The sequence below is a fragment of the Colias croceus genome, chromosome 27 (genome assembly GCF_905220415.1).
Source record: "Colias croceus chromosome 27, ilColCroc2.1".
Taxonomy (NCBI): Eukaryota; Metazoa; Arthropoda; class Insecta; order Lepidoptera; family Pieridae; genus Colias; species Colias croceus.
In genome coordinates, this window is record NC_059563.1 from 4,257,866 (window position 1) to 4,269,631 (window position 11,766).

The 11,766-nt window shown below is 36.5% G+C and overlaps 1 protein-coding gene across 2 annotated transcripts; it reads left to right on the forward strand.

Moving 5' to 3' along the window:
• The first annotated feature begins 721 nt into the window (after nucleotides 1-721).
• LOC123703865 (piggyBac transposable element-derived protein 4-like) lies at nucleotides 722-11,301 on the forward strand. Of its 2 annotated transcripts, XM_045652047.1 has the most exons (6): nucleotides 722-1,027; nucleotides 1,680-1,807; nucleotides 3,832-3,940; nucleotides 4,900-4,975; nucleotides 7,801-7,950; nucleotides 8,512-11,301. In XM_045652047.1, exons 1-6 carry the CDS (start codon nucleotides 898-900, stop codon nucleotides 10,502-10,504), a joined length of 2,586 nt encoding a protein of 861 aa, XP_045508003.1. In that variant the 5' UTR covers nucleotides 722-897; the 3' UTR covers nucleotides 10,505-11,301. The 2 variants fall into 2 exon arrangements, with proteins under 2 accessions (XP_045508003.1, XP_045508004.1); XM_045652048.1 differs by lacking the exons at nucleotides 722-1,027; nucleotides 1,680-1,807; nucleotides 3,832-3,940; nucleotides 4,900-4,975 and adding an exon at nucleotides 5,134-5,253.
• The last annotated feature ends 465 nt before the right edge of the window (nucleotides 11,302-11,766 follow it).

An 11,766-nucleotide genomic window follows, 5' to 3' on the forward strand; every position in this document is an offset into this window, starting at 1 on the left:
AGGAGCGGAGCAATTCGGGTGAAACCGCAGGGAACAGCTAGTATACTATATTACTCAGTTATCTTAATTTTTATTCCACGCCACTTCTACAGGGTCAGCGCTAGGGGACGCCAGATGTTATGTCTGGTATGCCTTATATTACTCCCTTTATCATTAACTACGCTTGGAGCTCTCCGTAAAGTATTAGCAAAATCGGTCGAGCCATTTCGCAGATAAATAGTGCAAACGAACATTTTTTTTTAATTTTTTGTCATGTTACTGTCGCTGTGCATAGTAATCTCTAGTAATCTGATCTCTGTAATCTCCTAACGAAGAGTTTTTGCTATAATTTATAATTTCTAAGAATTAGGTCACTTGCTACAGTATTAGTGCGATGCGAACGCCTTTTACCTACACCAAATGGATTCAAGCTAAAATTTTCTATCCCTATTTTCGAAAAAATAATATTGTTTGCATTGGATATTTTTTATGAACTAAAAAAAAGAAGGATGATGTACATATTATATACTTCTATTTTATATTATATGCAATACAAAATTAACGTTTTTAGTACATTTTTTTTTGTTTCGCTTTAAAAATTATAATTTACCAAAACATTTTTTATCGTCGTAATATTACATCACTACTATAAGGAACAAGTTACGATTGATACTCTGTGGCTAAATCCAACCAATACATCCCCTCCCTAAGTGACTGGCCGCCATATTGAAGATAACTTGCCTGACTTGGCGCCAAAGAGCTTGGCGCTTAGGTACCTATTCTATTCGCAGTTTTCGCACGTCGCATATTCGCGGGTTATGCTATTTTTGTTGTGTAATTGTGTGTTATTGCGTTAAATTGTGTAAAATTGACTAATTTAAGTGAAATAGATAAGAATTGTTAAGAATTATTTTAAACATGGATCCCGCTAAAATGAAAGTGCTCGATCTACGATCGGAGCTTGGTGCCCTCGGATTAGACACTAAGGGCAACAAGCCGGCATTAGTGGAAAGGTTAAAAAAGGCGCTCGAAGCTAAATCAGGAAAAAGTAAGCATTAAATTGTATATTTATCGTAAGTAATAATAATGCAATGTTTCGATATTATTTAAACTATAAATCAATCTGAGCACGTGTAAAATGACGCCGCCTCCATGTTTTAGTGGTTAGGTACGCTTCCCAATTCCCAAAACCTGTCAAAATTATAAACGTACCTAACCCATTCGAAAAGCGAATTGATTAGGTACGTTTACGTAGGTACGTTTACATTGTAGCGGGCACTAGCGGGTACATATTTTGATGTTCAATTTAAATAATAAAACATGACACTGAGGAAATCATTAAGATCTAATATAATATACCTATCAATTTTAAATTTGTTTCCTTGTAATATGTTTGTACTTGTAGTTATAAAATCAATTGTTTGTTTACTCATGTATAAGCATTTTTTTTATATTTACAATTTTACACCTCAATTCAATACCTCAATCTTTATAAATCTAGTTAGTGATAAATGCTCATGGTGAAAAATTACAAATTTTATAAGTACTTAAAGTAGTTCACAGTTTTTTCACACTTGAGAATGATAAAACTATGTGTGATTTTTGTTTCATTAGTCAGATATAGACATAGCATAGCATATCAATGGTGTTCACATGCATTGATACATTTTGAGATATCTATATGTATGTTTTTGTTTCAGACCTTCCCGACACATCAATTTTAGATACTTCAACAGAGGATGCCGACGAGCCTCCCACTCCTCGCAAACCAGCTCCCAGAACTACTAGAAGAACGTCATCATCAAGACTGGCTGCTACTCCTATTATAGTAATAATTTGAAACTTTGACTTCAAACCTTGAAATATTGATTGCAGTTATTTTTTTAATAGGGTAATTGCGCCAGTTCGCGTCCACTTAGTGCAGTTGGAAAGTTTGAAGGAGAAAATAAAAATGTTCCAGAACAAATTTCAACGCAAAATTTATGTAACGTGTTCCTTACATAGTCTATTTTATGATTTCCTTTCAATTGTGTTGGAAATATCATGTGGTTTTTATTTATCTAGACAAATAGCAGAATTTGGCGTTTTACCCAGTTCGCGTCCAAAAATTCCTTTTTGCGTCCACCCGTGGACCAGTTCGCGTCCACCAGCTTAGAAAAGGAATTAAGAGTGCATTGGGTGATATTTTATCAGATAAATGCAAATAAAAATTAGATTTTAATAAATTATTTATTTACGAATATAGTTATTTAATAAAAACCGGCCAAATGCGAGTGGGACTCGCTTACCGAGGGTTCCGTATTAACCTGTCTTTTTTCATATGTTTTAACTGTAAATGATTATTTTTTCAATGTTTCCCTTATTTGTGCTATAAGACGTTGCTTCGTACCAAACTTCAAGTGTCTGTGTTTAGGTACGTAAAGTACCCTGTAGGTTTTGATTCCCTTGCGAATGTCGAAATTTGCGAAAATTTGCAGCATAAACGGCTGTATCTTTTGATTGCTTTGGCTTATAAGTTTAATTTTTTCACAGCTTCAAGGGACCGTAGACTTGAGTATTCAAAATAAATTTCAGCTTTATACCTCTACGCGTTACTGAGAAAAAGGGTCTTGACAGAAAGACAGACCGGCAGACGGACATACAGACGGACGGATATCAAAGTGATCCTACAAGGATTCCGGTTTTTCCTTTTGAGGTTCGGAACCCTAAAATCAACATTATTATTAATATAATTCACTGTGTAAGGAAACTGGAAAAACTTAATTATATTTATCTTCTCATCATTATTAGAAGTTAGAATCAAAAATTAACAAAAAACAAAGTTACGTTATGTAAATAAATAATAATCAGTTCTATTAAGATCCTACCTACGCTATTTTTTAGTTTCTAATGAATTAAATTTCCTTTTTGTTTCTATTATTTTCTTAACCACAGACTTATTGACTCTCATTCTCAAAAATACTGGTCTCATTCTTAGAATACCCATTTTAAAATGAAAAAATAGCATAAAAATTTGCTAATTTGAATGAAAATTTAAATTAACAACTTGTGGTCTTAGTCAAAAATTTACAATCTATTTTAAATTACATATTTTAACAAACAATTCATTGCTACGTAATGAAAAACAATGTGGACGCAATATGTTCTATTGTTATGCACTACAGGTATAGTTTGCGCCCACCGTGGACGCAAAATGGAAGTTGTACAAATTCGGTGTAGTAATTCGCGTCCACCTTATTTTAGCTATTAATTGTAAGAGAAATAAACTTATTTATAATCCATACTATTCCATGTTTTGTTAGCAAAGCAAAGAAACAGTTACATATTCAAAAATTCACATTTAACAATAAGATACTTACCGTCAAACGCGACGCTGCGCACTATTTTTTTCTCAAAATCCCGCGCGTTTTAGCTCTCTCGTTTAATAGCCAAACTTAAATATTTTTTTTAAATAGGATAGGCGGTGCGCAGGCATAATTTGAATATGTGTGCATGTCTCTTATACATTGAGGTAATTATCGGAAATTTTTCTTATTACAATTTTACATAAAGTATACTTATTTTCGTGAATTTTCTAAAAGATATCCGCAAAATGGACGCGAATAGGCAGGTGGACGCGAACAGGCGCAATGACCCTAGGGTGGGTTGTATTGAGGCTGCAGTATTTCTAAGTTTATTATTATAGGCTATCTAACACTGAAAGAATTTTTCAAATCAGACCAGTAGTTCCTGAGATTAGCACGTTCAAACAAACAAAGAAACTCTTCAGCTTCATAATATTAGTGTAGATACAAAGATTTTCCCCAAAAAAGTTTTAAATAACATTGAAACTAATTTCCCTTTAATATTCAGGAAAATGGTGTAAAAACTGAAGACAATGCTGAGGAAGCGGTGGAAGTGAAGACCGAACCAGCGGAAGCAGATGACAGTACAGCTGACAGCGAGAATAAGGAAGAAACCAGTTTGTACATTTATTCTTTTAACCCATTGAGCCCCGAGCGGCCAGATCGGTCCACGACACAATAGATTTTCTATTGTGTCTGTGATTCTGGGGCCTGAGTTATTACGGGCTGATTTTTCAATCCTTGGTTAAAATTTATCCGTCCAATAAAGTATTTTACAGGTGACATTTTAATATGTTCGTGTAATACCTTATTGAACAGATAAATTTTAACCAAGGATTGAAAAATCGGCTCTAAATATTGTCATATAATTTGTGGATGTAGTATTTTATTGGATTTAGTATAGCTGTATCTATGCCAGGTGTGAATAATAGTAATAAATTATTTATTTGGCAGTAACAGAAACCGATTTGATTACATCAAATACATTCTACATGTAAAAGCTTCGTTGATAACTACTTATACTGAAATTACCTAGATGACCTACGCAATTTTGTCTGCTTTCATATGAAATATTATTGCAACATTTTTCATAACATAAAAAACAACTTCTTTTTTTTTGTACTTACTACCTACCTCCTTTTTCATAATATTACTCCACACAGTAGGTTGCCTGGAAGAGATCACTGTTAAGTGATAAGGCCGCCTTCTGTGCTGGACTAGTTATAAGTTTTAATTTTAAGGATTTATTTGTATGCCAGTACAATAAAGTGTTAATAAATAAATAACAACACGCTGTTATGCCTCCTCTACACTTCTTCTACAAAACTTCGCGAGGAGCGCATTCGTTCATATTCAGAACGCACTTCGAGTAACTTCGTGCCCTTTGACTCGGGCACAAAAACCGACAACAAACGGAAGTCGGCCGAGGTGAGGTAAAGTGGGATGAAGTAAGCCGAACTGCCTCTCTACATTATTCTATTCGTCTTACCTCGTTCAACTTCGAGTAATGTAGAGGAGGCATTACTAATAGCAATAATAATTATTAATAATATAATACAAATTATAATGACAACAGGTGAGGTGCCAGAAGTGACTGAAGACCAAGTGATGCTCGGAGCCAAACTCGACAAGAGGATCAAGTTTGTTATCCGGTAAATGTTTTTAGTTTTTTTTACTTTAATAAATAATTATTGTGCCCAAGAATTCAATATAATATATTACACATAAAATTAGGGAAGTCTTAACAATAATATATCATACATATTTAGCACTAGCTTTCCGCCCGCGGCTTCGCCCGCGCAGTCAAAGAACCACAAAATAAATAAAAAAAGTGAATCATACTTGAGTTGCGTCATCGAGCGTAGTGTGTGATGGTTGTCTTGGTGAAACGAATATTTGGATTGTGAATTATGCCGAGAGGAATAGAAAGGTGATTGATAATTGAGACGTATATTACTGGAAATTTTACGTAGAATACGTTTACGATATTGGTTTTAGGGATATTTGAAGAATACTCAGTTAAAAAGTGTCTCAACTTGTCAGTGCGCAATATATTTTGGGACGCAAAATGGCGTTTTTTATCTTGTTTGTAAATAATGGAGATTTGTTATTATTCGTAGTGAAATACGTTGTGTTAATAACTCAGACCCCGGAATCACAGACACAATAGAAAATCTATTGTGTCGTGGACCGATCGGGCCGCTTGGGGCTATTGAGCCCCAACCCATTGGGGTTAATGTGTGAAAATATAAGTGAATGTATTTGACAATCGTGTAGTGATATGAAAACGTGAATATGATAATTTGATAACTCAGCATTATCATGTGAGTGTTAGTATGTAAGCAATTAAAAATAAAACAAAATAAAATCAATTTCTATAGAAATAATATATCGTCATGATTACATTTTTATGTTATAACTAGTTTCTTCTTCTTTCCAAAAATATATCATACATGGCATATAATTATAGAACAATAGGGTAAATACAATTTTCAAACTCAGTAATCATAAAAAAGCTAGATTTTGTGAACTACCTCGACACTATCGGGATCGGTGTCGGCTATGAGCAGTACCCACAACGGGTTAAGGAAAATAATGTCAAGGTCACGTTCAGTGACACCGGTCCCTTCTGATGAGGGTCTGAGCGCGAGCCGGTGCTCTGCCAACCTGCTCTCGTGTGAGTACAGTCACAGAATACATAATAGTAGCTAAACGCTACAGAACGGACACTCTCCACCTCCCGCCAAAATTAAACACTTACCTCACCCCGCACGATCAGCCTGAAAATGGTCCGTATTTGTCTGCAAGGACGATACGCAACGAAGATTGACAACATTAATCAAATTGACTTAAAGTAATTTTCTTCTTCTTCTTCTCTTAAATAATGGCTTCACCCAATAAAAAGGGACTTCGCCAATGTCCAGTGTATATGGGAGAGACAGGACTCAAATTTCAGTCAGTTAGACTTATACGGCTGTGACATTTAACATTTGGAACTGAGTGGGAAAATGCAGAAATTTTGATCAACTTGGAGCGGCTAGAACAAACACATAAGACAATACAGGTTCTATTATATTACTAACTACAGGATACACTAATATGATTTATAAATATAATAAGGGGTTAATACTTTAGTTTATTATAGGAAATAAATTTAGATAGTATTTCAACAAATTTGGAAGGCACTAAGGACAACAGACATTTAAAATTTGTGGGACGAGGGATTTCAGGAGGGAGGACATCCAGTAATGAAGAACGGAGCTTGGTACATTCAAAGAACAGGTGGTCAGTAGTACCTTCATCTAATCCACACTCACAAATAGAATGGTCACGTACTCTGATTTTCGCCAGATGGACAGGAGTACACGCATGGCCGAAGCGCAGCCGACAGATAGTGGATGTTATTGGTTTGTCGAATTTGCGAAAGCGGAAAAACCACGGTTTGTGTGGAATAGTAGGCTGAATGTCCCAATAAAATTTACCTTTCGTGCGGCTGGACTCTTGCCAAAGATTCAACCACTTCCTATCTAGACGTGATTTTGATAGTGGAACAAGGTCTTGACTGTAATTACTAAAGTGAGTATTGCAACCCACTTGCGTAGCAGACTTAGCCAAAGAGTCAGCCATCTCGTTACCCCCTATACCAATATGACCTGGTATGTAAGTTATTTGAACGTGGAGACCCTTATTGAGGCAATTTAAAAGAACCACACGTATTCTTAAGATCAAGGGGTGACATGATCTGGATCGAAAGGGATTAGATAGGAGAGCCTGGAGGCAGCTTAATGAGTCAGAAAATATAACAAAAAAGTAATTTTATTATTTTGGATTTGTGATTATCGTTTTTCGTAGAAAATGGTTAGATATTGTGCTGTTTACGGATGTATTTCATCAGAAAAACGCGAATTTTTTTTTTATGCTAGTCACAAATGTGCCAACCATAAAGCGTTAACACACACATTTGCAGTCTCTACAGTGTGACTGTCAAAACGATAATTTTGTATGGAGTGTCTCTCCACCTCCCGCCAAAATTAAATACTTACCTCACCCCGCACGATCAGACATGTTATGGTACCCATTTCCCCGCAAGGACGATACCAACGACGTCTTTAGACGAAACGCAACGAAGATTGACAACATTAATCAAATTGACTTAAAGCAATTTTATTATTTTGGATTTGTGATTATCGTTTTTCGTAGAAAATGGTTAGATATTGTGCTGTTTACGGATGTATTTCATCAGAAAAACGCGAATTTTTTTTTACGCTAGTCACAAATGTGCCAACCATAAAGAGTTTACACACACATTTGCAGTCTCTACAGTGTGACTGTCAAAACTATAATTTTGTATGGAGTGTCCGGGGTTTGGTACAGTACTGAATATTAACTATTCAAATAGTATTAGGTATATTATGAAATAGCCACAACCGCTTGAGTTTTATTTTATTTTATTAAATCTGTATAAATTTTGTTTTAGCTCTTCTCTGCTACCGCCACCACCGCCTAATCAGGCCTTTGAGACGACAAGGACCCCTGGGGGCTCCATTCGAAATACAGAACCTGTAACAATAGCGCGCACTCCCAGGGGCTCTGTCAAAAGAAAACGTGTCGTCGAAGAGTCCATTCAGTAAGTTTAATTTATAATTTTTTAGTTGGGAGGTTTTTTTTTATGCCACTATGTAACGGGACCAGCAGATCGTGCACCTGATGGTAAGCGCCACGACCAACCATGGACAGGAGGTAATTACTATCGGACTAAGTCCTGCAACCGCCACATAGTAACTACACTAGCATATAGTGCCCTTTCGCCGAAACCCAGAAGTGATTAAAACACTTCTTTTTCACGGTAAAATAACTGGCACTGCGGTGGTACCTACCTAGACGGCCAAGTACAGGAAACCTACCACCGGTTAAAGTTAAAATATGTATCGATTACTGAATTATACTTTTTGAAGTTATACTTCTTTAGGCGCGATGGAGAAAAATGTTGAGAGTGAATTTTCACGATGCGCGCGCACACCGACACTTAAATTTAACAGCATGAAGGTAGTTCTAGGCGGTATTAAAAATTGATAACTATGTTCAAGTTGTATATTCTAGTATTTTTTCCATACGCCAAAGAAGTATAACTTCTAACGCGTGTACATAAGTACACACACTCTTTATTTATTGTATTTTTTTTTATTAGTTTCACCTCAGTCGAGAGGACAGCCGCCTGCGGAATGGACCAGGAAGAGGATGAGGCTGCGCTGGAGGATCCGGAGCAAATGGAGCATGTGCGGAAGTGGGTGTGTGAGTTGCCGTCGCCAGGCACTTCCGGGTGTATACCACCGTCGTCTAGTGTGCCCGACCCTGTGCCATCAACATCAGGTACTACGGTTCCTATGCACACTAGAATACGGGAAACCGAAGGCAGTGAGTTCGATTCCGATTTCGATGATGAATTCGATGTCGACGAACTCATTGCTTCCGGCGGTATGACTCGAAATATCCCGGACGACGACGAATTGGATGATCGTGTTCGTAAAATTGTACAATCGGTGGAAAGCGCAATGGATGAAGCTGTCGACAACTTGGTTGGCACGTCTACTGTTTTCCATTGGCAAGCAAACTTTGATAGCTTTGGTGGTGTGCCTGAAACCTTTTCAGGGCCAACCCCAGGAGCTATCAAAGACTACGATACGCCCTATGAAGCCTTTACAGATATCTGGAGTAGAGACATCATGGAGCTTATCTGTAAGGAAACCAATAGATATGCTAAGCAAGTTGTCGATGCTGAAACTGCAGCTGGCACTTTGAAAGCATCATCTCGTTTACATCGTTGGGTTGACACCGATGTAGACGAGTTGTATTTGCTTTTTGCTATTTATATATTCATGGGGATTGATCCGCGTACTTCTCAGCATGAATATTGGAAGGTCAACAGCTATCTGGAAATGCCAAAGTTCAGACAGTTGATGACATACAACCGCTTCATATTGCTAAGCAAATTTCTGCATTTTACGGACAATTCTGATGTGAGTCAGGATTTGCCGTTAAGTGGAGGAATACAGCTTTCAGCAAAGTTGCGGAAACTCGCACCAGTTATTTCCCATTTAAATTCAAAATTCGAGTGTTTGTACAATTTAAATCAAGATATAGCTATTGACGAGTCATTGACCTTATACAAGGGCCGCTTGTCCTGGGCTCAAGCTATAAGATCAAAGGCCGCGCGATTTGGTATTAAATCTTTTGAACTTTGCGAGTCTAAAACTGGATATATGTACAGGTTTGATATTTACACTGGGAAGAATTCTGAACGCAGCAATGTGGCTCTTAGTGTTGATTTAGCTGGCAAGAGTACCCAAGTGGTACTCGATTTATTGAAAGGTCTCGATCGGAGAGGACACTGTGTTACGATGGATAATTATTATAATTGCCCATCGTTGGCACGGTACCTTAAAACTTTGGGATTTGATTGTCTGGGGACATTGCGCCCTAATCGCGAACACGTACCAGAGGAGATTGCTAAGGTTCCGAAGAATGTGGCCAAGGGTACGATCGTGAGTCGTCACTCTGGTGACGTTTCATGCATTGCATGGAAAGACTCCAAAGTGGTCACTATGATCTCCACCTACCACACCGACGAAACCTATGTAAGTCGAAAGGCTGGACGCGAGCTTGTAAAGCCCGTAGTTGTGAGAGATTACAACAATACTATGGGAGGTGTTGATCTGAAAGATCAAAAACTCTCTATGTATTTGTTGGAGCGAAAGAGATGTTTGAAATGGTACATGAAAATGTTTAAAAGGCTGCTGAACGTCAGTGTGCACAACGCGCTCATATTATTGTTGAGTTCTTTGGGTCGTCGAAATATGGCTTTGCTTACGCATCGTAAATTCCGCGAACAGCTCGCCTCAGCCCTCGTGACGGCTCATCGCCGCCCGTCACGGGAGATTGTAGTGCCTGTAGAGGAAAATACGAGGCTAAGAAGGGACATCATGCACGTACCCGAATACCTCGCCTCTAATAAGAGAATGCGTTGTCACATTTGTCTTCGCAATGGTACACGAAAGATGGTGCATTTGAAATGCGAAACCTGCGACGAGGCTATGTGCTTTGGGGATTGTTGGAAGGTTTGGCATACCGCCCAACAACTCCCAGGCAAAATTATCCACGTTCGAAAAGGGAGGCGTAATTGATAATGCATCATCTTTTTGTACTTGATTTGAATGGTTCCTGAATGATGATTAGAATGTTCCTGATGAATGAATGGATTTGGTTGTGTTTGCCATTATGATTCAATTTCCCTAGACAATAATCTTTCCATAAATAGGACAATTGCTTGTTATGTTATGATGTAAATTCCAGATTTTTTACTCATAGCATTGGTTGACACTAGGCGGAATTCTTAGTCATACAGTATTCTGTTGCTTTGCAGTTAGCGGCGCCCTTTGAGTATATAAATAAGTGCCTTTGTGTCAGTTGTGGCATTTGTTATCCTTTCATTCAACCCCATTGTACAATATTACGACACGTTATCTAGTTCGCGGTATGTGTGCGCGTGTAAGAGATGATTGAATGATTGTTATTATATCCTAGATGTACATATTATTATAATAATGTAATACATATTGACTGTATGCATCGTCATGATTGTTTCATTAGATTGTGTATGTATTTTATAATACACAATTGTGTATATATTTAGTTACTGTAACATCTATCAACATATATTTTATAGTTTGTATTGTAATTTTTTCTATTTTGTTCGTCAACTGACTAGATATTAGTGGATACTTTTGTGTTCAAAATGATGATGAAATGAGAATGATGTCAAAATAAATCAGTACCTATTTGTATACACAACTTTGTGTTTCTGGTTTTATTTGAGTTTGTCCATAAAAAATTATGTATGTTAATTGTAATAATCAAAATATTGTATGATTGTTTGTATGAAATACCTACCTATTTTTTATAAATACCATTTTTCATATTATGTTGATGACCGTTTTATTTTTGTGACACCTATAATATATAGAAATAAACGGATTGAAATGCTGCTGAAGATGAGCACTTTTAAAACGCTAAAATAAAGTTATTTTTTATATTAAATAAAACAACATTTTTTTTGCAAATCCGACATTTTACTTAAAAAGATAACATTTGTTTTTAACAGACAATAATTAAAATGGCAGTCATTAGAACATTTTTCATCAACATTTAATTTCTCTAAATTAAATATTCTTTTAAATTGTCTCATACTGTGTAATGCAACCCAATAGTAAGCTAAATGGTGCCTTAAAGTAACAGCACTGTTATAAGTTTAATTCGAATTAGGGTCGATTTTTCAATCTTTGGGTAAAACTCAGTCACCCGTCCAATAAAGTATTACACGATAATATTAAAATGTCACTTGTAAACTGTCAAATACGAACAATAAAATTAGAATACATATTTGAAA

Coding starts and splice junctions, on each gene's coding strand:
- LOC123703865 (XM_045652047.1), top strand. CDS start 898: ATGGATCCCGCTAAAATGAAAGTGCTCGATCTACGATCGGAGCTTGGT. Junction 1,808..3,831: donor TGGCTGCTACTCCTATTATA/GTAATAATTTGA, acceptor TTTAATATTCAG/GAAAATGGTGTAAAAACTGA. Junction 4,976..7,800: donor AGGATCAAGTTTGTTATCCG/GTAAATGTTTTT, acceptor ATTTTGTTTTAG/CTCTTCTCTGCTACCGCCAC.